This window comes from Macaca mulatta, chromosome 2 (assembly GCF_049350105.2).
Source record: "Macaca mulatta isolate MMU2019108-1 chromosome 2, T2T-MMU8v2.0, whole genome shotgun sequence".
Lineage (NCBI taxonomy): Eukaryota > Metazoa > Chordata > Mammalia > Primates > Cercopithecidae > Macaca > Macaca mulatta.
This window is the reverse complement of record NC_133407.1, coordinates 45,778,260-45,805,835: the sequence shown is the minus strand read 5'-3', so window position 1 is coordinate 45,805,835 and position 27,576 is coordinate 45,778,260. Positions and strand designations below refer to the sequence as shown.

General features: G+C 40.6%; 1 protein-coding gene and 1 pseudogene across 1 annotated transcript in view; both read left to right on the top strand.

Moving 5' to 3' along the window:
- The window catches only part of PCOLCE2 (procollagen C-endopeptidase enhancer 2), an 80,001-nt gene extending 59,196 nt beyond the window's left edge, over positions 1 to 20,805 (top strand). The window contains exons 6-9 of the mRNA XM_015131986.3: positions 8,458 to 8,612; positions 14,651 to 14,734; positions 17,503 to 17,670; positions 20,208 to 20,805. Coding sequence (XP_014987472.1) covers positions 8,458 to 8,612; positions 14,651 to 14,734; positions 17,503 to 17,670; positions 20,208 to 20,338 — 538 coding nt within the window. The 3' untranslated portion in view covers positions 20,339 to 20,805. The remainder of the gene's footprint in view (positions 1 to 8,457; positions 8,613 to 14,650; positions 14,735 to 17,502; positions 17,671 to 20,207) is intronic.
- On the top strand, positions 10,891 to 11,638 carry LOC144338950 (large ribosomal subunit protein uL2 pseudogene; annotated as a pseudogene).
- Positions 20,806 to 27,576: the final 6,771 nt, after the last annotated feature.

Below are 27,576 nucleotides of genomic sequence, written 5' to 3'. Positions count from 1 at the left end.
ATTAGATTATATGCATCACTTGATTTTATATGCATTACTATGATTTTTCATTGACATATTTGAGTTAAAGGAGGGTATTTTTCTATTTCAATTCATTTACATTTACATTGATAATATTAAGAATGTTTTAATACGTACAAGATAGTAGTTATAATTTAAGCATAATCATACCCAAATTTGGTTTACAGATGAATATATTGGAGAAGGGCCTATTTCTAAGCTCCTAATTATTTTCCCATTGCTGCTGTAACAAATTGCCACACATGCACCGACTTAAAACAGCACAAATGTATTCTCTTACAGTTCTGGAAGTCAGAAGTCTGAAGTCAGTTTCACTGTACTAAAGTCAAGGTGTCAGCAGGGCTGTTTCCTTCTGAAAGCTCTGAGAGAGAATCTGTTTCCTTGGCTTTTTCCGCTTCTAGAGTCTGCCTGCATGCCTTGGCTTGTAGCCCTCTTCCTTCATTGGCAAAGCATGTCACTTCAGTCACTGCTTCTGTCTCCTCTTCTTAGTCAAATCGCCCTCTTATAAGGACACTGGTTACATTTAGGGCCTACCTAGGTAATAACGGACACTCTCCCCTTCTGGAGAGTCTTACCCACATCTGCAAAGCCCCTTTGCCATATAAAGAAACATATTTACAGGGTCCAGGGATTAGGATATGGACACTTTTGGGGACCACCACACCCTATTGAAAGCCAACACATTCATCTATGTCTTCCTTTGGACCTCCTCCTTTTCTCCCTTGAAACTTTCCTCCATTAATTAACCGTCCTCTTTTTCTTCATGTTTATCCTCTACCTCCCTTTTTATACTTCCCCATAGCCTATAAACCTAAGTTCTCCCAAATTAAAAAAAAAAAAAGTTATCAATTCTGTTGACTCTGTCCTGCTCTAGCTTTTCTTCCATGTCTCTCCTCTTCATATCCAAATACCTTTAAAAAGTAATTTCAAGTTGCATTTTCTAGCAATATGCAAGATAAGATATCCTTAAAAACTTTTCATAAACACTAAGCAATGTTCCTTAAAGTTTAAGAAAAAATTTTGAAAGCATTGCTGAGTTGGCAACAAATAAGAGAATTCGTCAGAGGTCAAAAGTAGTAAGAAGCCCAAAGCCAGAGAGAGAAGCACATGCTGAAGGTGGCAGCTCCCGCAGGGCGTGTGCCAGTTCCTGGAGGCCCAGCACTTCATTCTAACAGACCGTGCTTGCGGACAAGAGACAAAGCTCGGGGTCTAGGCAAGGGGAGGTCGGAGCAAAGACCACAGCATGTATAGAAAAGGGACCCAGAGAAGGTGACACCAATGTAAGTAAGCTAACTTTCTCTCTTCCTTAAGGGAGATAAGGAAAACTGGCTGTTTTTGCCTTGGCTTTTGGTGAAGGAAAGGATAGTTAGTCTCCGATGAGAATTTCTAACCAAACACCAGCCAACATTTGGGGTTAGAATTTACACTACCTGACTGTCCCCAAAAAAACAGGTCAAGAATTTAGTTTAAAGCTTCCAAGTTGATAATGCCCACAGGAGCTGACAGATGAAAACACAAATCTCTGGAAGAATGCATCTGAACTTAAGCTTCAGAATCCTTTTAAAGTTTCAAGGAATGTAAACTCCCAATCAAAAAATCACAGAACTGAAAGGAAAGCCAAGATAAACAGAGTCAGTAGAAACAAACAGTATAATCAGACCCACAGAGATTATATATCTTAAAATTATTAGATACAGAATATAAAATCATTGTGCTTAAAGAAAGTCAATCAATAGCCTACAAAGTACAGGCCATTGAAAGTATGACTAAGAAACAAGAATCTTTAAGAAATGATCGAACAGATTTAACAAGGAACCAAATAGAATTCCCAGAACAGAGATGTAATAATTTAAAACAAGAAACTTAGTACTTGTGTCAAATAGCTGATAAGACAGTTACAGAAAGAATTAGGGAATTGAGAAATATGTCTTGAATGAATTCAGTCTAGAGATTCTGAAGGAAATTTGATAATACAACATACCAGCAGACCCTCACTGCATCCTCATGTACTGGACGCAGAAAGATAATGATCACAGAATAAAGGACTGACATGCAAAAGGAAGCATTCCAAAGAAAATTTGAGCATAGGGTGAAGATATTAACTTTATAATATGCTAAAGAAAATGTGGATGTTAAATTTGGAATGACCTCTGAGAAAAGTAGAAATACGGTCTTCAACTTGCAAAACAGTGGAGGGAAACATGAAGTGACAAAAAATTCAGTGCAAAAGAAAGTAAGAAAAGAAAAAATGAGAAATATTTTCAAAAGCATGACAGAGCAGGCGTGGTGGCTCAAGCCTATAATCCCAGCACTTTGAGAGCCTGCGGTTGGAGGATCAGTTGAGCCCAGGAATATGACATCAGCCTGGGCAACATGGTAAGATACCATCTGTACAAATTTTTTTTTTTTTTAATTAACTGGGAATGGTGGCATGTACCTGTAGTCCCAGCTACTCAGGAGGCTGAGATGGAGGATCACTTGAGCCCTAGAGATCGAGGCTGCACTGAGCTATAATCGTGCCACTGCACTCCAGCCTGGGTGACAGAGCAAGACCCTGTCTCAAAAGACAAAAAGCACAAAATAAGATGGTAGAAATGTATCTGCCATCTAGATAGACATACAGGTATATCTATAAATATGCCTGTAATCAATATAAATACAAATGGACCAAATAATTAATAGAAAACAGTGTTATACTAAATAACAAAACAAAGTCCAGTTATATGTTGTTTACAAGACACATCCCCCAAAATAAAAACAGAGTTTGAAAATAAAAGGATATAAAAACGATTAGAAGCAAACACTAATTGAAGGAAAATTGGCATAGCTTCATTGATATCAGGAAAAAATCAATTTTAGGCAGAAAGCATTACCAGAAATAGTTGCTATATAAATGATAAAAGATCCAGTTTATCAGGCAGGTGTAATAATTGTAAAATTGTAAACTTGTAAACTTGTACATAAGATTATATGAAGCAAAAAAATTTAAAAAATTAAGAAAGACAGACCTACAAAGTTCATTATTATAGCTGAGATTTTTAACACATCTCTTTCAATAATTAACAGATTAACTGTTAATGAGAGAAAGATGGGAAATTAGGAGGTAGAAGATTTGAAAAACAATGAACAGCCTTGGTCTAATAGACAAATAGAGAACACTACATCCAGCAACTGGAGAAACTAGTTTTCTCAAGCAAAAATGGACACAGGAGAAAGAAAAAGCCATATTTGCCAAATGATCACTAAAGACATCAGTAATCAGTAGTTAGAGGTTTTCTAACTACTGATCAGTAGTTAGAGGTTTTCCTGTCAAGGAAGGAAAAGTTCTGACAGATATTTGAGATACAGACATTTCTAATACTGCACAGAATCTTCCAGAGAAAAATAGTGATTGTTCCACCTCTAATTTTATAAAGCTAGTATGAACCTGACACCAAAAACAAGGTAAGGACAGTATAAGAAAAGAATATTAGAGACCAGTCTCATTTATCGGTATGATATAAAAGAAATCTTGAAACAAAAAACTTGGCAGGCCAAATTTAGCAATGTATGAAAAAATACTCTGTGACTAGGAATTCAAGGTTGGTTTGAATTTAGAAACTTTATTAATTTAACTTTGTACCTTACCAGATTAAAGTGTGACTTGTGGACTTATAATGGAAACATCATTTTATTCACAAATATTTTTTCTTAAATAGCTTGAACTTAAAAGTTTATATATTTTAAACATATATTATTTTAAAAGCACTAAAAATGTTGCTCAGGAATAAGTATAAAAATGTGCTTTAATAGGGAAAATTATAAAACCTTGCTAAAATATATTTTAAAAGACCTAAATAAATGGAGCTATATACAATGCTCATGAATAGGAAGAGTCAATATCATTTAAAAATATTAAAAATGGTTTTCCATTAAGCCTAGCAGTCTAATTCTAAAATGTGCATGGGATTGCAAGGGGATAGGAAGAAGGGGGCAAAAGTAAGACAGTTCTGAAGGAGAAGAACCTGGCAGGAAGATTTGCTTTACGATGTATGGAACCTTATCAGAAAGATGTTGTAATTAAGACAGTGTGGTTTTAAAAGAGTGATGGGCAGACTGGCTAATTAAACAACAAGGAGATGCCAGAAACATATCCACGTGTATCTGCGGATTGGGCCTGTCACAGAGAACCATCAGTCAGCAGGAAAAGGATGGCCTCATTGAAAAATGGGGCCTAGACTATTTTTATTCATATGGAAAAATGAAGTTACATTCATAGCTAGTATCACACAAAAAAATCAGTGACAGATGGATTAGAAACTGAAATGAGAAACTTAGATGAGAATTTCTGTTCATCAGAATCTACCTGAAAGAGAGGGAGAAGAAAAGGCACAGATGGAAACATTTATAACATACATTTGACAAAGGCCTAGGTTCCAGAATGTATTAAGAAATCCTAAAAATTAATAAGGAAAAGATGACCACCCAGTAGGAAAAAAAAAGGGGGGGGGGGTAAAAGACATGAAAAGGCATTCCCAAAAGAAGAAAACTGCATAGTAAATAAACCTTTGAAAGGTGTGTAAATTGGTATGACCACTTTTGCACCGCAAGACATATACACGAATGTTCTCAGCAATATGGTTTGTAATGAGGGTGGGAGACAGTAAATAGCCCAATGTTTATCAGCAAGAGAATTTTTAAATTGTGTTATAGTGCACGCTATATAGCAATGAAAACACTGAATGAATCTCATAATGTTGAATTTTTTTAATATGTTATAAAAAACAGTTATAATGTTGAATGAGCTTTTTTTTTTTTAATTAAAAAAGAAAAAAGGCTGAGCGTTGTGGCTCATGCCTGCAATCCCAGCACTTTGGGAGGCCGAGGCGGGTGGATCATTGATCTCAGGAGTTCGAGACCAGCCTGGGTAACATGGTAAAACCCTGTCTCTAAAAATACAAAACAATTAATGTCACCTGGTAGTGCATGTCTGCCTGTAATCCCTGCTACTTAGGAGGCTGAGGTGGGAGGATCCATTGAACCTGGAAGACAGAAGTTGCAGTGAGCCAAGACCACGCCACTACACTCCAGCCTGGGCGACAGAGTGAGACCTTGTCTCAAAAACATAAAACCAAAAAGAAAAGAAAAATGCACACCATACCCTTTCATTTATGACGTTTAAAAACATGCAGACCTATACAACATATCGCATAGTGATGCATATGTGTGTGATAAACCTATAGCTAAAAACAAGAAAATGAGAAGCACAAAATTCAGGGTAGTGGCTGCCTCCACGAGGGTGGAGGAGGGGCGGCACCGGCGGCCGCTGTTGAGTGTCACTCATTTACCAGGGGTTTGACTGGAAGAGCTTGGCTGCCGGCTCACCGACTAACACTTCTATCCAGAGGGATATTTTTCACAGTTAGAATACTTCTGGGTTAGAGCAGTGCAGAAAATGAGAAAACCTGTTTGGGGAGCTTTTCCCTGTTACAATATGAACAGGAGGAGCACTGGGGATAGGTAGACGGCACCCCATCATACTTGGTTTGATTCAATGTAGATCAATGCCATTGAATTCTGTTCAGAAATATTGATTACTCCCCAGCTAGGTGCTGGGCACCTGGAATACAAAGATAAATTCAAACTGCAAAGATAAGTACTGGGAGGGAACAAAACCAGGCAGATAAGTAAATTGGCTAATGAATGTCTTGGGTGGGTTTCTGAGTTCTTTGGCCCAGTCTGGACAAGTGATTAGGGAAAGCTTTTGAAAGGAGAGTGTGCCTCTCGAAGATGAGTCTTGAAGGAAGAGTTGGAGTTAGAGAGAGCAGGGAGGACAGGCTCATCTCAAGCAGAGGTAACTCCATTAATAAAGATACACAGGAGAGATGTATGTTATTATCCAGACAAAACCTTGAGTTGGGGCCTCTATAGAGATGAGGCAGGAGGGTTGAGTTGGCTTCCGTGTGCTGCAGAGATGGTAACGCTCAACTGAATTTAAGCCAGGCATGACAGGACCAGAGGCTCTAGAACCCCCGTCCTAGACAAGGTGAGCAGGGAGGCTATTGCAATGGTTCAGGTAAAGTTGAGGAGGTAGAGAAGGGTGGTAGAGATGAAGAGGAGGATGTGGATCAAGAAATATTTAGGAGGCAAAATTGGCAGGACATCGTGTTTGGTTGGCTGTAGTGACTGAAGGACAGGATGGCTATGGAATGATAACTGAGCCAGCTAACAGTAACTGGCTCTATACGACATGAAACAGCATCTCAGTCCGTTCTTGGAATTGCCAGTGTAGAGCGGATCTAAGTGAAATTTCCTCTTATCTGCCTAGTGATTTATAACAATTTGCAGATGTAACATGGCCCCCAGTACATTTGTGGCACTGTGGTTCTGTCACATTTATCCTAAAGCTCAGTGCAGCAGAACAAAAATATGTCTTTGTTCCTAAAATACTATTCCTTGAGAAAATTCAGTTTCCAATAGAAAAGGCAGTGAATGATCATATAATTATAACATCGTGTCTAGAAGGCTGACCTGATTGAGTCTTTCCTTTGCTGCTTATAAGTACTTTTTTTGTAATTTTATTTAAACAAAATTAACATGTTTTATTTGTAATTGTAGGTGAGAATTGTGTTTAGTGCATTGTTTTTATTTAATGGAAGTGTTTTTCAAAAGCATGATAGAATATTTTCATAAAAGGCTTGAATCTCAGAAGCATTATTTAAATAACCTGATCACTTTTGTGGCTGGAACTGTCTTAGTCCGTTTTGTGTTGCCTGTAACAGAATACCTGAAACTGAGTAATTTATAAAGAAAAGTAATTTCTTTATTATAGTTATGGAGGCTGAGAAGTCCAAGGTCAAGGGACCACATTTGGGGAGAGCCTTCTTGCTGGTGGGGACCCTTCGCAAAGTCCCCATGTGGCACAGGGCATCCCATGGCAAGGGGGGCAGAGCGTGCTCATTCAGGTCTCTCGTCTTATAAAGCCATCAGTCCCACTCCTGTGATTACCCATTAATCCCATTAGCCCACTTATCCATTAATCTATGAATGGATGAATCCATTCTTGAGGGCAGAGCCCTCATGACCCAGTCACCTCTTAAAGGTTCCATTTCTCAATACTGCTCCACTGGGCATTAAATTTCAACATGAGTTTTGGAGGAGATAAGTAGTCAATCCATAGTAAGCTATAACTGTAGATCACAAAGTTCACTTTTTGATTCATCCCATCCCCTGGCTCAGAAGGTTATATTCAGGATGGAAAAGATCATGCAATTTTTCTAACTGGTTGGGTCAGGTAGATCTACCCTCTCTGCCACCCAACCCCACTCAGCATAGCTGACAGTAGGAAAAAAAAACAAAAGAGGTGCCTTATTATTTGCTGTCCACGATGCGTAAGAAGTGATTGGCTGAGAAGATGTCTCAAAAAGGTGTTCAGTCAAACCACTGGGTAATTCATTTAAATAACTTGTTAACTTTTTTCTACTTCTAAATTAGTTTTTAAACAGAATTCATCAGACAGCATTTTTTTTTTTTACCATTGTGTAAATAACAATAGCAAACCTTAAATGAAACGATCTTGTGTAATGTAGTAATCCCCTAAGATTTAAGAGAGCTTTCGAGCCTCAGTTATCATTTCCACTTAATCTTTAGTGCCAGCTAACCAGGAAGCTCCTAAAATTAGAGCTCTTAATCCATGATGCCGTTCATGAACACCAAAACACATTCATCACTTTCTTTTTTTTCCTTTGCAGCATTTTGCTAATGGAGATTATAATAGAAATGCTTCCATTTCAGGCATACCTAAGAACTGCCATTGAAAATGAAATGGAAGTCCTTTGCATGGCTTTCTTAGCCCAGAGTGGATAGAAAAGATAATCAGCCCACTGAGTTAATCCCTCTGGCTTTGTCTTTACAGGGTGTGGGAATTTGTTCACCAGATTTGTTCATTTTATGCTCTGTAGCCAACATATGGCAAACCCAGGCCAGCTTGAATGCAAGAGTCTTAGTTCAAAGAATCTGCCTTTTCCCAATCAGGCAAATCATGAGGTGCTTTTTGAAAACCAGCCATGTCCCAGTGTCTGCCACAGTCTCTGTGGCAGGAGTTATCTGGTCCTGGGTTCAACTTCTGACTCTCCCAACATACTAGCTGTAGGGCCTTGAATAAATCACTTGAACTCTCTGAACTTCAGTTGCCTATTCCATAAAAAAGAGATAAAAATAGGGTTGTTGTGAAGGTGGAATGTGACAATTCACATAAAGCACAGTGCCTAGCTGTGCAAACACTCAGTAAATGTTAGGTATTAGAATTGGTATTTTTAAGCGTTTTAACTTTTAAGTTTAAACAACTGGTAATTCTATTGTCAGAAGTATGGAAAACTAGAAAATTTTACATTTTCAGAGAGGCACCACTTTTAAGTATTTATGTATATGTTTAAAAACACATTTTTCTTTTTTTAGGCCAATTGTATCTGAGAGAAATGAACTTCTTATTCAGTTTTTATCAGACTTAAGTTTAACTGCAGATGGGTTTATTGGTCACTACAAATTCAGGCCAAAAAAACTGCCTGCAACTACAGCACAGCCTGTCACCACCACATTCCCTGTAACCACAGGTAAGTTTTTCTGTTTGGAAGTTTGTGCAAAAACTTTAGGAGTATAAGAAGAATTCTTTTAAAGTAGAAAAAAAATAAGAGAAAGATACTTGAAATTAAAGTTAAATAGGATGAAAGCTTTGGTAAGAGAATAATATGACTGCATTAATGAAAGAAAGGTATAGGAGGTAAGAATGCTTAGAAGCTAATAGTTTTTAAATATCAGGTAAGAAAATTATGACCATTGAACAATGACTAGGAAGCCTGTTATAAGCACAGATCATTCTAAGCCTAGGTTTCCATTTCCGGAACTGACAAAATTGTCGTTTGCTTTTTATTACATAGAATTGTGATATTTTAGGTTGAAGTTTTAGGGCCTTGCTGTCTGTTTTTCATAGTCTGCCAATGTTTGGTTTTGATTTTTTTGTTTGTTTGTTTTTTGTTTTTTTTTGCTTCTCAGTGAAATGTCATGTAAAATGTTATTATTTATTTATTTATTTTCAAATCGGAGTAAATTAAACAACAATATTCAACGAAGTACAGAGGCTGGTTGGGAAACTGGCCTGGGTGCTGAGACTTGATGTAGGGAGGCAGGGTGTCTGTAGCTAGTACCTGGCCTATCAGCTCCACCCCCTGGGATTTCAGGCCTCAGATCTAAAAATCCAAATCTAGGGAGGAGGGGGAAAAGCAGGAAGGAAAGACTGAAGGTTAAGATATAAAATAGGCTGAAATAAGCCCAGCTTTATTGCCCCCATTTTCCATGTACACTCAGGCTGGGGCTGAGTACAGGCAGGCGCCTCTGGGTCTAACGTTTCCTCTCATTCCGCAAGTGCGCCACCGTGTGGTATGGACGTGTACTGCCTCATTGTAACTGCTGTATTTCTCCAGCTCAGCTCAATAAGCCTTGGTGTCCATGTTCTTTCTAGTGAATTATCTGGTCACACTCATTGAGCTAGTGGTTCCCCTGCTTTTATCTCCATCCTGAACTTTCTCTGAAATCGCAAGCATGGATTTGTAATTCTCTCCTGGACACAATGTGACTGTAGCTGTTTAAATGAAAGCATATACAAACTTGTTTTTATCACACTATTTTCTGCCTCAAACCTACTTCTCCACTTATTTTCCCAAGCACGTCCGCAGCATCAGTAGCCTCACTCAGGGTCATCTTTGATACCCTCTGTCTTTTCTCCCGACCTCATGCCCCGCCCCGCTCCCATCACACCGTGTAGACCATGTTGTTCTTCCATTAAATGTATAGTCTACAGCTATGCTATCCAATATGGCAGCCACTGTGAGCACTTAAAATGTGGCTGTGATATTGGGGAACTGAATTTCTAATTTAATTTTAATGAATTTAAAATTGAAAAGCCTCATGTGACTAGTGACTACCAGATTGGACCACATGGGAGCCCAAACCCCTTCCCGTGGTATGTCAGACCCTTCACACTTTGTCCCCAGCCTCTCTTTCTAGTTTCATCTTCAGGCCTTGCCAACTCTCTCCTATGCTCTAAGTATTTTTGCTTTTATCCTATGTGTGGGGGACGCTGTTGATGGGTTTAAGCAAAGTTCAGGATTAGTTTCACATTTTACAAAGATCACCGTGGCCACTGCCAGGTGAATGAATCGTAGAAGTCCAGTGGGTCATCAGAATCTCGTGCTGGTCCAGGTGAACTGTGCTACGGCACAAATTCAAAGAGAGTCAAGAGATGAGAGGGAGACAGTGACAGGCCTTGGTGATTCATTGGACTAGGGAGGTCAGGGAGGTGTCAGGAATACCTCCCAGGTCCCAGGCTTGCCCAGCTGGGGTGATACTGCCACTGTTCACTGAGGTAGAGAACTGGATTTGGAGGTGGATTTATAAATTAGGCAGTGGCTTTGTTGGGTTTGAGGTGTCTGTGAGATTTTCCAGTGGATATACTAGCATAGGGATACATGGGTCTCCAGACCAAAAGAAAGATTTTTTTTTTGTTTTGAGACGGAGTTTCACTCTTGTTGCCCAGGCTGGAGTGCAGTGGCACGATCTCAGCTCACCGCAACCTCCACCTCCCAGGTTCAAGTGATTCTCCTGCCTCAGCCTCCCGAGTAGCTGGGATTACAGGCATGTGCCACCAAGCCCGGCTAATTTTGTATTTTTAGTAGAGACGGGGTTTCTCCATGTTGGTCAGGCTGGTCTCGAACTCCTGACCTCAGCTGATCCACCCTCCTCGGCCTCCCAAAGTGCTGGGATTACAGGCCTGAGCCACCACGCCCGGCCATCCAAAAGAAAGATTTAAGCCAGATTTAAATTTAAGAGTGACCCATCACCCACAACCCGGGCCACAACGTGCCCCTCGCCAAGGTGGTCTTCTGGGATCCTTACCGGTTAAAGAAGTGGGTGGAGCTGTTCACTGCTGCTGAGGGCATTCACACGGACTAGTTTGTATTGCGGCAAGAAGGCCCAACTCAACATTGGCAGTATGCTCCCTGTGGGCACCATGCCTGAGGGTATGATCGTGTGCTGCCTGGAGGAGAAGCCTGGAGGCCGTAGCAAGCTGTCCTGGGCATCTGGGAACTATGCCACCATTATCTCCCACAACTCTGAGACCAAGAAGACCCGTGTGAAGCTGCCCTCTGGCTCCAAGAAGGTTATCTTCTCAGCCAACAGAGCTGTGGTTGGTGTGGTGGCTGGAGGTTGCCGAATTGACAAACCCATCTTGAAGGCTGGCTGAGCCTACCACAAATATAAGGCAAAGGGGAACTGCTGGCCACGAGTATAGGATGTGGCCATGAACCCTATGGAGCATCCTTTTGGAGGCGGCAACCACCAGCACATCGGCAAGCCCTCCACCGTCTGCAGAGATGACCCTGCTGGCTGCAAAGTGGATCTCACTGCTGCCCGCCAGACTGGACGTCTCTGGGGAACCAAGACCGTGCAGGAGAAAGAGAACTAGTGCTGAGGGGCCCAATAAAGTTTGTCTTTATGCCAAAATAAACCAAAAAAAATTTAGGAGTCATCAATACATAGATAGTTGAAACAATGATCAAGAACGAGATGACCTAGAGAGAGATTGAGGGCAGGAGGAGGAGAGGAGCTGAGATTAACCCTCTAGTAACTTACAGCTTTTAAAAGAGAAGGTTACACTGGCCAAGGAGACTGAAAAGGAGTGGCGAGGGAGGAGGGAGGAGAACTGGGAAGATGTGTCCTGAAAGCTGAAAGTGGTGGAAGGGAATGTTTCAAAAGGGAGTGATCAGTGAGTCAAGCGTTGGTGAGACTTCCAATAAGGGAGGACTACAATGTTTCCATTTGGTTTCATGACATGGAGGCTACTGGAGATGGCAGCACAATCTGTGTAAGTGGCGTTGTGCTGGCAGAACCCGGACAGTGTGTGCTGAGGGGAGTGTGGAACACGGCAAATTGAAATAGGAAATTCAGTAGCTCATTCCCCAAGTTCGGCCTTAAAGAAGAAGGAGAGGCTTTGAGAGTCTTAAAGCTGCTTATGTTGATGGGAGTAACTAGCAAAGAAGAAGAAGGCAATGGCAGACGGAAGCAATAAACTGAGAAGGAAAGTTTCAATAAAGGTGCGAGGGGCTGGCTCCAGAGGACTCACAGAAGACACGACTCCAGGTCGGAGGAGGTGGCCCCTCTCTCGGAGGAGGAAGAGAGATGGTATAAAGATGACTTGGAGGTTTGGTGGGGATCTCGAGGACATTTTCTGCTATGCTTCTCTTCTTCCTGGAAAATAGGCAGGGTCACCTCTGAGAGGGAGAAGGGAGTGGCAGCACGGGAGGTTAGGAGAATGAGAAAGAATTTGAAAAACCGCTGTGGAAATCGGAGAGTAGGCTGTCACTCTGCTGAAGGCCCATTTGTGTAATCAGTTGTCTGAGGGCAGGCACAGGAAAAACAGATTTCTCTGCAGATTCATACAGGGCTAAAGGACAGAGGGGAAGGGACCTTAAGGCATTGTGTAGAAAATGATTGAAATAATGGACCATGGAAATGAAATCGAATTGCTGAGGAGGTAAAGACAGGCCAGGGTTGATGGGTTGGGAAAAATGAGAGCAGCCAATGTGCTGAACCATCAAAGATGGAAGAAAACGTAGTCATAGAGTAATTAAATAAATAAGCTTGAAGGGGAGAACGCTGGATGCCAGCAGGTCTAAATTTGACAGACTGACAATGAACAGCCATAGCATGAAGACATCCGAGGCCGGAACTGAGTGTCTAGGAAAGTCCCTGGCGTAGATGAGGCCGCGGGACTGTGGGATCAGGCATGGGAGGGTGAACCCACAGAAACCATCTCGGGAACACAGCCAGGGAGGGCCGAGAACCGGGGACCAGCTTTGTGAGTGAAGGGCAAGGAGACAGGTGACAGTTAAAATGAGGAGGGGAAGGAGAGAGCCAGTAACTTGCAGGCCAGACAGCAGGCCCCACCAAAGCGGGAGAAGGGCATGTGGGACACTCACCCCACTTCCAGACTGACCTTCCGAGGCTGAGAAGCAGCTGGTTCCCAGTGGGCCCGGGAAAGGGCTCGCCATCAGCGACACCACAACTTTTTGACTCGGTTAATGGAGTAAATTTAATTCTGTAAATTTACAGCTGAAGTGAGTTTCCCAACTTCTGGAACAGTGGTGTGACTCTTCCCTTCCAAGCATCTTCTGAGCTCTTTCTGTGTGTCTCTCTTTTTAAAAATGCATATGTAAGCTATTATATGTATTTTAACATTAAATTACATATGTTTTAATATTGCTATCTGCTTCAGATTCTTTTTGGAGTTAAGTAGGGGGTACAGGCTGGGCGCTGTGGCTTACGCCTATAATCCCAGCACTTTAGGAGGCCAAGGCAGGCAAATCACCTGAGGTCAGCAGTTCAAGACCAGCCTGGCCAACATGGCGAACCCGAGTCTCTACTAAAAATACAAAAATTGACCATGTGTGGTGGTGCACACCTGTATACCCAGCTACTCTGGAGGCTGAGGCAAGAGAATCGCTTGAACCCGGGAGGCAGAGCTTGCAGTGAGCTAAGATCACACCACTCCCAGAGCGAGACTCCATCTCAAAACAAACGGATAAATAATAAATTAACAGAGGAGTTGGTGGGGCCTGTTGGAAGAGCAATATTACCATTGCGGATATTCACCCAACAAGGGCAATTCTGTTATCGTGGTTCTGTTTAGTTTTTCCTAGCATATTGTCACACAGAAAGAAATAATTAGCAACTATTTTTGAAACACTTTTAAGATGATTATGAGGATGAACTATTTTCACGTTGTTAACCCAGGGTTTCTCAGCCTTGGCACTGTTTATATTTTGGGCCAGATCCTTCTGTATTGCGGGGACTGTCCTTTTCTCTGTGGGATATGAGCAGCGTCTCTGGCATTGACCCACTAGATGCTAGCAGCACCCTCTAGTTGTGATAACCAGAAATGTTTCTAGATATTGCCAGATGCCTACTGGGGGCAGCATCACCCGTACTTACTCGTACTTAAGAACTGCTGTGTTTTGTCTATTTGGTTTACTTTTAAATTTGTCTGCTTCTTAGTTCTTAAGACCCTTATAGCCAGTGCCAGGCTCAAAATAAGTATTTAGTGATTGGTTGCATCTAATTACAGATGTAACACACTTTAAACCTATACTACTCATGTTGAGGCAATTGCATATTTTAAGGATGTCCTCAGGGGAACACCCCAGGATTCCTTTTGTAAAGTGAGGGATTAAGCTACATTCTGTGAGTTCCAATTTGTTGTTCTGGGTTTTTCTAAACAGGGCACACACTCAGAGTATGTCTATATTTTCTTATAGTGCTAGTTTTATACAAAGGAAGAAGAGAACAGGGCTACATTTGTGCTATCTTTGATCTCAGGTTTAAAATTCATTAGAGAGTATTGAGTTGCCCTGGCGAAATTACAGCAGTAGTTGGTAGCATGGAGAACGTATTTTGCATGGTTTTAAATTTTTTCTTCGCAGTGATAGATTGGTGGCTCAGGGAAATAAATGATAAGTTTAAATGGGTGGATTCAGAACTAAAGACCAGTTATGCTTGAATTCATTTTTCCTAAAACTTATGTCTTCTTTGAATTAAGGTTTAAAGCCTACTGTGGTCCTGTGTCAACAAAAGTGTAGACGGACTGGGACTCTGGAGGGCAACTATTGTTCAAGTGACTTTGGTAAGAAAAAAAAGCCAGTCTTTTTCTCTTTAACCAGAAACTTGAGGCTGCATGCTTCATCTCAAAGGAATTCCTATGAATTTATGGCGAAGGGTCAGTAACACCACTCGTTTATCCAAGAAAATACCTGCCTGTACACGAGAATGGTCAAATTGTTAGATTTCACAGCTGAGAAAAATATGGATTTAGAAAATATACTTTTTTTCATATAAGTTTAATAATTTGGGTCTTGTTACATGGTACTGCCACACTGCGTATTCTGGCTGACTATTCCTGCATAAAAACCTATATACTTTTTTCCTTACATATTTTTCATATGCAGAGTATTTTTTCACACATCTGTACTTCAACTTAAGTAAATTAGAAACATACCCAAGCTTATATTCAGAAGCTGGCCTCTCTCAGAAGAAATTCAAGTATTTCCCCTGTACTGCCTTTCCAAAGTACTGAAGCAAAAGTTGGAAATCTGGAGTCCATTTGGAAACTCTTACAAACTGGAACCTGAGGAGGTATTCTTTAAAGATTTAGAATTTTTAAGAGTTTTTCCAATGGAAAAATTGCACCATCTATGAAAGCTACTTAAGAGCAAAAGATACAAAACTTAATTATCTCGGTTATTTTTTAAGTGGCTTAAAAGGAACATTTAAGACAAATCTGATCAGGAAGAGCAAGTTGCTATGGTCTAAATAGGTTTCCCCAAACCAAACTTCCCCAGAGAGGCTTTGCTTGCTTTTTCTGTGCCTTGAAGTGACTTCTGTAGTCCAGACGAGCTGTATCATAGTGAAGGTGTGAAGACACCGAAGACTCTGGGGCCCTAAGCCTTACTAGAGTTCACATGCTGCAATTCAAATAACTGGCATAAAACTGAAAGCAACGCCACGTGTAATTGCTACCACGTCCGGTTTACTCTTCTATAGGAGGTGCTTCAGGAAGTCTCCCTCCCTGTGTCTTGGGAGCCACTGATTCCACCTGACTATACACTGAATTTTGCAGTGAACACTCATCACACAGGATCAACGTAAAGCATCATAGGAATTCTGACTTTATGAACATTGCACACTGCCTAAGCAGTGAGTGTTCACTTTATTCTGAAGGAGTCAGATTAACCCAGTCCAAAACTTGATTTATTCCATTAATGTGACCACTTACATGGCAAAATGACCAAATCTATCACCAGCCACTGGTTCTCAACCAGGGCTGGTAATGGTTCCCTGGGGAGTGGTAGACATGTTAGATTACTGCATTTTTTTGGTTGTCACAATAACTAGGAACTGCTGCTGATTTTTCTAGGAAGGACAAGGCTGGTAAAAAAAAAATGTATTCAGGCCAGGTGAGGTGGCTCACACCTGTAATCCCAGCACTTTGGGAGGCCGAGGCAGGCGGATCACCTGAGGTTGGGAGTTTGAGACCAGCCTGACCAACATGGAGAAACCCTGTCTCTACTGAAAATGCAAAATTAGCTGGGTGTGGTGGCTCATGCCTGTGATCCCAGCTACTTGGGAGGCTGAGGCAGGAGAATTGCTTGAACCCGGGAGGCGGTGGTTGTGGTGAGCCAAGATCACACCATTGCACTCCAGCCTGGGCAACAAGAGTGAAACTCCGTCTCAGAACAAACAAACAAACAAACAAACAAAACCATATTCAGTGCAAGTCCTGCACCACGAGGAACTGTCCTCACTCAAGCCCCCAGAATGCCGGAAGCACCTCCGTGAGAAAGACAGCATCTTTCCATCTGTGGCTCTAAAGAGAGACTTTTCTCAGAGTGTCTGATGGAAAAAACAGGGGATTACGTAATGAAAATCAACTGAATTTTACTAGAGTTTTTTTTTTTTTTTTTTTTTTTGAGGCAGAGTCTTCACTCTGTCACCCAGGCTGGAGTGCAGTGGCACCATCTCGGCTCACTGCAAGCTCCGCCTCCCGGGTTCACGCCATTCTCCTGCCTCAGCCTCCCGAGTAGCTGGGACTACAGGCGCCCGCCACCGCGCCCGGCTAATTTTTTTTTTTGTATTTTAGTAGAGACGGGGTTTCACCGTGTTAGCCAGGATGGTCTCGATCTCCTGACCTCGTGACCCGCCCATCTCGGCCTCCCAAAGTGCAGGGATTACAGGCGTGAGCCACCGCGCCCGGCCTACTAGAGTTTTTTTTAACAAAAAAAAGTTTAATACCTCAGTTCTATACTTCAGCTTGTTAAATGAAATAAACAGAGTGGATAAGAAAGAGAATAGACCACAGAAGACAGAGCTTTACTGATAATTAGACAGAGGTGAGGACTCAGGGAATGAACAAGAGTTCAAGAAGAAAGGACAGCTACAGAGAAGGGTGAGGAGAACACAGAAAGCTGGCTGCACACCCACACCGACTCAAAGACTCACATCTTAGTGGCCCAAACCCCCATTGCGCAATCTCTTAGCATGGCGCTGCCTCTACAGATACAAGCATTCACAGGTAGAGCCTCATAAGCCAGACTATGCCCTGTCTGACAATCAACCACATGTTGGATAAAACATTTTAAAGAGTTTCAGCCTTGGCAATGGACCGCAGTGTGGCAAGTATTTAGGCTTCTCTTCTAGTTATCAGTCCCCAACAACCAGGGTAACATGACAGCTCCAACCTGCATTTTGGTGACAAATGTACAGAAACAAATGTGAAACCTCTATGAGGGCCTTTTCTTTAACATTAAAATGTTTCGTGTCTGAAACTTAGAAGAATGTACTTCTGCTTGCATTTGTCTTCACTGTCACATCATTTCAAAATGTTTTCTTCTGCAGTATTAGCCGGCACTGTCATCACAACCGTCACTCGTGGTGGGAGTTTGCACGCCACAGTCTCGATCATCAACATCTACAAAGAGGGAAATTTGGCGATTCAGCAGGCGGGCAAGAACATGAGTGCCAGGCTCACTGTGGTCTGCAAGCAGTGCCCTCTCCTCAGAAGAGGTGAGTAGGGAGAAAACTGGGTCTCTCTGAGCAAGCCATGGATTTTCCATGCCATGGTTGGTCTAGGGAAGTCAAATCAGGGCTAATATGTTGCCCACTTCTTTCAGAGCAGGAAGGCCTTTGGAGTCAGGAAGAATTGGGCTCTCATCCAAGTGCTTGTAACTTGTGGCAGAAGAAGGGGTAGTGGACATGATGAACAAGTGAAAGAAGTGTTTGAAGTTGAGTCAATAAGCAACAGACACACAGAGCAGTGCACGGTGGAGAGATTTTAGATTATTGCACTGAAGGTGCCAGTACTGTCTAGGTTTAAAGAAAATATCCAGCAGCCAACAGGAAATGCAGACCCGATGTTCAGAAGAGCGAGGTATCTCTGGGCTAGACTCAAGGATCTGGGAATCATTTGCAGAGATAGGACTATTAAGTCCATGGATGGGAATGAGTTTATTGAAAGAAATTACGAAAAACAGACAGTTACTCTAGAGCTAGAGGCGCATGACTTTTTAGGAATATATATTTAACAACTTATAAAAGTAACATATGTTTCATGGTTTTTAAAAAGTTGAAATAAGTAGGTAAGAGTGTTAAAAGTGAAACCCTTTTCCTTTCCCTAGAAGTACTCTGAAAAGTTCCTTCCAGCCAGACATGGTAGCTCATGCCTGTAATCCCAGCATTTTGGGAGGCCAAGGTGGGAGGATTGCTTGAGCCCAGAAGTTCGAGACCAGACTGGGTGAAGTAGTGAGACCCTATTTCTAAAGTTCCTTCCAGAAAGTTTCTATCCATATAAAGCATGGGCATATACACTTATGGAATCATACTACACACAAGTTCTGCAATTTTTCCCCTACATAAGCTCTAGACATCTTTCCACAACAGCACATAGAGACAGATCTCTTTCTTTGTAATGGTATCATGCCTGGTATTCCACCACGTGATATACCGTGATTTCTCAGTTCAACCTCAGCTCATTCCTTTCCTCGTCTTGTTATGAACAAGAAACCAAACTAAACCACACACACACATACACACACACACACACACACACACAGAGAGAGAGAGAGAGAGAGAGAGACAGAATATCCACTTCAAGAAAGCTTTACCGTCCCAGCAATTTAGGAGGCTGAGATGGGAGGATTAGTTCAGCCCAAGAGTTAGAGACCAGCCTGGGCAACATAGTGACACCTCCTCTCTACTAAAAATCAAAAAATGTGTCCGGATGTGGTGGTGTGCACCTGTGGTCCCAGCTACTCGTGAGGCTGAGGCAGGAGGATGCCTTGAACCTAGTAGGTCGAGGCTGCAGTGAATCATGATCACACCACTGCACTCCAGCCTGGGTGACAGAGCAAGACTGTCTAAAAAAAAAATTTAAAAATAAAGCAACCTTTACTGTGAATTCAGATTGTTCAGAAAAGTCAGGAGCTAGTAGCCTCATGTTGACTCTCCAGAGAGAATCACAAAGGCTCTGTAAAAGAGAAATTTCTTTCCAGAACTGCCAGAACAGCAGATGTTGCACCTCAAGGTTTTATAAGGTCTCATAATGCTGCTAGCACTTCAGCCTTGAGGCAGCATTGCTTGCCCAGACTCTCACAGACCGCTGTGATGACAAAGTCAACCCACACAGGAAAATGCAAGAGAAAAAGGACACATTTTCTCTATGACACACCAGGGGAAAGGGAGATTAAAGGAGGAATTAACACATACCTTTTTTTCTGATTTATTTCTGAGGTAATGTAAATATTCAGAGTTACCTAACACCTCAGGCTCCAGTCTAGGCCTAACTTAGCCAGTCACACCCATGTATAAAAACATAGTATAACCAATATAAGTACTCTTGACATCGATGTTTTGCAAGAAACTGTACAAATGCAAGTAGTATATGATCCATCTGTGCCCTCAAGAAGCTTACATAGCATACATGTTTGAGATGTTGATTAAAGTTCAAGACAACAGCAACATAAGAGAGTGGATCATTGGTTGCCAAACGCCCGGAAAATCCAGACACATGATGGGATTGAGAAGCCATCTGAGGATGGCCCGTCATGGAGCCCTGGAGGCCCCTCAAGGAAGGAGAATCTTTCACGTTAATGCGGTACCATCTTCATATCAGGCATTTGGAACCACAACAGACCAACAGCACTGCAGGGCGGGACATGGCTGGATCTAGCCACTCAGTCCAGTTTCCTGGCGTGAGCGTAGCCGAAATACCTTACTAGTTGAATTTGGCTTTTTGCTGATGAGAGTCTTAAACCAGATTTTATCATCCAGGCACAGTGGCGTGTGCCTGTAGTCCCAACTGCTTTGGAGTCTGAGGCAGGAGAATTGCTTAAGCTCAGTAGTTCAAGACCAGCCTAGGGAATATGGCAAGACCCCCATCTCTAAAAAGCAACAACAAGAAAACTCAGATTTTATCCTAGATGGAATACATGTATAATCTTATCATCTGCAGAAGAGAACATTTATCTAGAGGTAACTTACAGTCTAAGTTGTTTCATACATCATACATAGAGAAGAAGATTAATTTCTGTATTCTCTTTCTTTAGGTCTAAATTACATTATTATGGGCCAAGTAGGTGAAGATGGGCGAGGCAAAATCATGCCAAACAGCTTTATCATGATGTTCAAGACCAAGAATCAGAAGCTTCTGAATGCCTTAAAAAACAAGCAGTGTTAACAGTGAACTGTGTCCGTTTAAGCTGTATTCTGCCATTGCCTTTGAAAGATCTATTTTCTCTCAGTAGAAAAAAAAATACTTATAAAATTACATATTCTGAAAGAGCATTCCGAAAGATGGGACTGATTGACTCTTCACATGATGGAGGTATGAGGCCTCGGAGATAGCTGAGGGAAGTTCTTTGCCTGCTGTCAGAGGAGCAGCTATCTGATTGGAAACCTGCTGACTTAGTGTGGTGATAGGAAGCTGAAAGTGTCAAGCGTTGACAGCTTGGAAGCAGTTTATTTATACATCTCTGTAAAAGGATATTTTAGAATTGAGTTGTGTGAAGATGTCAAAAAGAGATTTTAGAAGTGCAATATTTATAGTGATATTTGTTTCACCTTCAAGCCTTTGCCCTGAGGTGTTACAATCTTGTCTTGCATTTTCTAAATCAATGCTTAATAAAATATTTTTAAAGGATTACAGAACAGCCACTAAACTTCTTTTTATAGATAGTGGGACATTGTAGAAGGAATATTCCCTTTTAGCAATAAGAATAGTGTTATTTATGCATAAGATTCCCTTTGTATCAATTTACGCTTTGCTAAAAGAGCATTCCAAGAATTTCAGGGACTAAATGGATTCAGTAATGTCAGTAGACTATCATTCTTCTATCTGCAGAAACAGAGAATGTTAGTGCTAGAATAACATCTCTCAGGGATCTAGTCCACACTCTTTCATTTTGTAATTGAAACAGAAGCTCAGGTATGTTTAGTGACTTGCCAGAGCACATGTCTCCTAAGAGACAAAACGATCAAACTAAAGAGTCCTAATTCCAAACCCTTTGCCCTGTCACTAGAATAGCCTTCCCTACCCCCAGAGGAAAGCCCTCTTATTCTGATTTGAAGAGTGAAGTACTAAATACTAATACTTAGGCTAGTAAATACTAGCCTATATAATTGGTCATTTTACAGAACTTGAAATTAGAAGTGAGCTTGACACTCCTGCCCTGTTCATCCCCAGTTAACTGGATCAGGCTGTATCAGCTAAGAGCCTTTGAGAAATCTATTTTCACTCATTAGTGGAAGAACAGCAAAAGGACCATCATCCACACAGAGCTGCTTAAGGCACAACTGTATGAGCAGCAACCAGCCCTGTAGAACGTTACCAGCCAGGGGCTGTGGGAGAGCGGACAACCATCCCTATCCAAAGAAGGCTGAAAGAACATTAGAGATGAACAAAGATGTGGGTCACAAACTCTTCCACGGTAGAAGCAAAGTTTTGGAAATAAGGGAAAATACTCTTTTAGATGAAAACAATAATTCCCAGTCCTAGGATGACCAGACATTTAAAGGGTGGCAAAATAGAAGTTCAAAAGGAATATTCCCTCTGTTACGGCAGCTGGGTGAGCCTAAGGAAGCTACAAAATTGGGCTGGCAGGCAGGTCAGAAACTGCTCCTATACTTTCCCATTGAGGAGCCATCAGCACCAGGGCATTCTGCAACTGAGGAAGTAGATGAACTAGAAGACCCTGATGACTGGGTGACTGGCTTTCCTGGCCATTGGCAGCTTTTAGAAAGTTCTCTTAGCCAGCTGAACTTCGCAGACAAGCTGCGCCCAGCCAGGATGTGACTATGGACTCCTTATTGATTCCAGCCTTCTCAAAGCAAGTTGCTTCCCTTCAAGAATACGTGTTCTGGGACTTAGGAGGGAATCCTAAAGATTTCAGTATTTCTTCCTTCCGAATAGAATCTCCTATTGGTGAATTATAAGCAGCATGCTGGCGGGTATCAACCTTCTTCTGCATGACCAGCGGAAAGACTTATTTAGGTGAGTGGGGGCTTGCGTCATAGTGGGGTAAAAACTGAGAAGAGTAATCTAAACTACTCATACTATTGACATCTCTGACATAATATTTTACAACTGTTTAGGGGATTCACGGTTAACAGTGTGTGGCACTGGTTTGTCTTTTACTTCAATTATGCAAAACAGAGATAATCAAGATGAATCCTGAAGCTGCTCTTTCTGGAATAACATCCACTTTGTAACTTCTTTCCTTTTTATAAAATCATTTTTCTCTAGTTTGAATGTATCCTCCAAAGTTTACGTGTTGGAAAGTAAATCCTCAATGCAACAGTGTTGAGAGATGCGCTCTTTTATGAGGCAGAGCCCTCACGAATGGATTAATGACATTATCACGAGAGAGGGTTAGTTATCGTGAGAATGGGTCGTTGGTAAAATGATGAATTTGGCTCCCTGCATTCCCCATTCCATCCGTCTCTTTCTCTTTTGGGCATGCACATGTGTTGATGTGTTCATGTGCTCTCTTGCCTTTCCGCCTTCTGCCATGGGACGATGCTGCGAGAAGGCTGTCAGCAGATGTGGGCCCTTGACTCTGGACTTCCCAGCCTCCAGAACTGTAAGAAATAAGTATCTGTTCTTTATAAATTACCCAGTCTCAGATATTCTGTTATAGCAGCACAGAACGGACTAAGACACCTTTATTTTGACTGAGGTTTAGTTTCCTTAATTTGAGGGAGTTAGACTACATAACTTTTGGGATCCCATACTGTTTTCTCTTTTAGAAATTGCTTATTTTTCAAGAATAGTTGATGAGGTTTTTGTTTTTAATAAGTATTTATACTTGGGGAATCAAATACACATGAAAAATGAATAGGTGACCATACTAACATATCACAAAACATTTCAAAATTCTAAGTAAATCTTACTGTTTCAGAGCATCTTGCTAGCTTGATTTTCATCCTTTGAATTCCTGTAAATGAACATTTAAGAATTTTGCCAAGTTCCAAAGTCTTAAATTCCATTATTTATTTACTTGCAAGTTAACCTTAATTGGAAGACATTTACCTTCTTTTCTTTCATGTGTTAATAGACCACTGCTACCAGGCTCCCATTTACTTCTGAACTATTTAAATGGTATCAACTAATGACAAAAAAAAAAATCTCCCTTAAAGAAAAGCCCTATAATTAAACAGCCACTAATCAGAAAGTTCTAACGTGAGTTAGGTAATATTAATCAGAAGCACCTTTTGCTTGAGTTCATGGATTTAAGCAAACAAATTTATATATTTTTATATAAATGGAAACAAAAAATCTGCAATTCAATTAGCAAGCAAACATTTTTAAAAAAGGTTTGACCTAAGTATTTTAAAGACCTCATATTGGGAGAGAGAAAGATAAAAACATTAACTTAGGACTTTGATAACTTAAGTATTTCCATCAATTTATCTAGGGTAATGTAATAAAATAATATAAATAGAGCATAAATAATATAAATAGAGCATCAACGTTTAAAACCAGCAGAGGAAAATAAAGTTAAAGAAAGTGAAACCAGGAAAAATACAACAAAATAAGGTAAAAATACAAACATATCAATAATTTCAGTAAATACCTAAACTAAATACTGAAAGTTATACGTCAAAATGGTCAGACTGGCTTAGGAAAAGAAATACAACTATGTGCTATTTGAAAGAGACATCTAAAACATAGGACCCAGAAAAGTTGAAAGGGATAGAAAAAGATAAATATGGTATACCAGTCAAACATTAACCAAAACAAAATGGTATGGTTTTATTAATACTAGAAAAAAAATACTTCAAGGCATTACTCAAGATGAAGAGAGTTACAAGGAGATATAACAATTCTAAATTTGCACACAGCTAATAACATCCTTCAAAATACATAACTAAATCTGATATAGTATAAATAGAAATGGACAAGTTCACCATCATAACGGGAGGTTTTAACGTGTTTCTCTCAGTAATTGACAGATTTAAAAAAGAAAACATTAAAAATATAGAAGTGTTGAACCACACAATTAGCTAGATTTACCTAACACACATATATAGAACAGAACCAAGGGCGCATTATTTTTGAGCTCATATGGAACAATTTCAGAACTTGCCATGTACCATGGAGCAAAGTCCAACAAATTTCAAACAGGTAGTATCAGATAGCCTTCTCTAACAACACTAAACAACTAGAAATTAATAAGAAAAAGTAAACAACAGGCCGGGCGCGGTGGCTCACGCCTGTAATCCCAGCACTTTGGGAGGCCGAGACGGGTGGATCACAAGGTCAGGAGATCGAGACCATCCTGGCTAACACGGTGAAACCCCGTCTCTACTAAAAAATACAAAAAGCTAGCCGAGTGAGTTGGCGGGCGCCTGTAGTCCCAGCTACTCGGGAGGCTGAGGCAGGAGAATGGCGTGAACCCGGGAGGCGGAGCTTGCAGTGAGCTGAGATCGCGCCACTGCACTCCAGCCTGGGCGACAGAGCCAGACTCCGTCTCAAAAAAAAAAAAAAAAAGAAAAAGTAAACAACAAAAAACATAAAAAAAAATTGGAAATTAAGAAATGTACTTTCAACTCACGATAAAAAGGAAACCATAATGGAAAACAAAATATTAAAAACTGAACAATAGAAAAACTGCATTTTAAAATGTATGAAATGCAGCTTAACCAACACTTTAAAATTTATAATCTTACGTGTTTACATTATAAAAGAAAGGGTGGAAATTTGTAAATGATACAAATTGGGAACTTAGTAAAAGGAAAACAGCATAAACTTTTAAAAGGTAGGAGAAAATAGCATAGAGCAGAAATTGAATAAAATTGTCATCTTAAATGATAGAAAAAAGGAAAGCCAAATGTTCTTTAAAATGACTAATGTAATTGACAAAACTCTGACCAGATTAAGCAAGAAAAGAAGTAAAAACAGAAATAAACCGATTTTGTATTGAAAGAGGACTTTACTGCAGATTTTTCAGAATCTTAAAAGGTAATAAGATACTATGAATCACTTTATGCTCATAGATTTGAAAACTTAGGTAAAGTGGACAAATTCCGAGGGGGAAGGTGAAGCTGGGTATTGAGAACTTAACACAGACTCAAGTAGAAATAGAATACCTAAATAGTCCTATAATCATTAAAGAAATTTAACGAGGACTTTACTGCAGATTTTTCAGAATCTTAAAAGGTAATAAGATACTATGAATCACTTTATGCTCATAGATTTGAAAACTTAGGTAAAGTGGACAAATTCCGAGGGGGAAGGTGAAGCTGGGTATTGAGAACTTAACACAGACTCAAGTAGAAATAGAATACCTAAATAGTCCTATAATCATTAAAGAAATTTAACCTGTAGTTTAAAATATTTCCTCAAATAAAACTTGGGGCCTAGTTTTACCTGGAAGGCCTACCAAACATTTAAGTGATAAATACTATCGATCTAACATAAACTATTCCAGAGTACACGTAAAGAAGGAACACTCAGCAATTCTTTTTATGAGATTAATACAATCTTAATACCAAAATTTAGAGACAGTAGGAACCAGGAAAATCTCCAGTCCACTTGCTTCCACCTATGAACATAGGTGCGAATACTCTAAACAAAACATTGTCAAACAAAATTCAGCAAACAAAACAGATCATGATCAAGTTGGGTTTATCCCAGGGATGCATGGTTGATTTAACATTAGAAAATCAATGAACGTAATGGGTGCAGCACAGCCACATGGCACATGTATACATATGTAATAAATCTGCACGTTGTGCACATGTACCCTAGAACTTAAAGTATAATAATAATAAAAAAAAATGAACATACTTTACAGAATAAATAGATCTGCAATACTAACTAGGGAGACTGAGGTGCAACGAAACCTTCAGGCTCTTAAAAGCACCACGGATCTTTCTTGGTACCAATGTCCTCAGAAGGATATAGCACAGGGATGAGAGTTTAACAGAAGGACAGTGTCAGAATTTCTTTTTCTGTGAGAATCCTTGTAGCATTCTGGCAGAAGTTTACACAGCTAAGCATTAGCTGTTTTCTTTTGCCTCCCTAGATGATGTCTCAGAATCAAGGAGAAAAAAAAGTGAACACAAGTGGGTGTAGACACACCAGCTGAAAGGTCACATCTCCACAGAAGCCAATATTTCTTACAACTCCATAGCACAGCTTCCTGACTTCTCATAGATGACGTGCCTAGTTGTAAAAGTTACGCACTCAGGAAAGCGCAGCCGATGTCCCTCCATCAGGTATTCGTAGTTCAAGGATTGTTCCTCCCAATCCAGATGCAATTTACCTGTCGGCTCATTATTACCATAAGCAAGTATGCCTAGCAACATAACTGACCTACTGTATATCAGATTACTAGGTAACCTAAACTATAGTAAACAAAGGTCAAATTCTTAACGGAATGGGGAAAGGTACTGTTAAGCCCTATTCACAATAGATGGAGAACATTCATTTGATTTTAATAATGCAGAAAAAGCATTTAATCTAATTCAACATTTATTCCTGACAAAAAATTAACCCTGAGAAAACTGTGAATAGAAAGAAATGTCCTCAAGTTGACAAGAAAATCTGCAGCAAAGCTCATACTTAATGGTGAAATATTGAAAGCATTTCTGTTAAGATCAGTGGTAAGACATGAATGCCTGAAATTGTCATATCTATTAGAAATTGCACTGAGGGATCTAGACAGTGTGGTAAGGCAAGACAGTGAAATATGTGATATAAGGATTGGAAAGGGAGAAACAAGACTATTATAGTAGAGAGATGTTATGCTTATCCAGATAGAAAAACCCAAGGTAACCTGCAAGTGATTCAAATAGAAAATTTCCCATGCTTCTTATCTCTTAGGTGTATAAATAAGCCCTAGCTTAAGGACAGAATATTGATTTTTTTTTTTACCTTTTATAATTAAGAGCCTTGAATTCAGGACCCTTTGCACAAAAAGCCTCTTTTTCTCCCCCCCACCTTGGAGATGAAATTTCCCTTTTTTGCCCAGGGTGGAGTGAAGTGGCACAATCTTGGCTCACTGCAACCTCCGCCCCCGGGTTCAAGCAATTCTTCTGCCTCAGCCTCCTGAGTAGCTGGGATTACAGGTGCCCGCCACCACGCCCAGCTAATTTTTGTATTTTTTTTAGTAGAGATGAGGTTTCGCCATGTTGGCCAGGCTGGTCTTGAACACCTGACCTCAGGTGATCCTCCACTTTGGCCTCCCAAAGTGCTGGGATTATAGGCGTGAGCCACCGCGCCACAAATAGCCTCTTTTTGACAGAGGCTCTCTGGATGTACAAGTGTGGGATTGCCCATGGATGCACGGAATCGGGTGTTCTGGGTGAGTAGCTCTGGAATATACATAAAAATTTGTTCTGAGGTATTCTAAAGTTATTATTAAAAATCCTGGTTTTGATTTTTTTGTCATTTGCTTCTCCCTTTTAAAAACC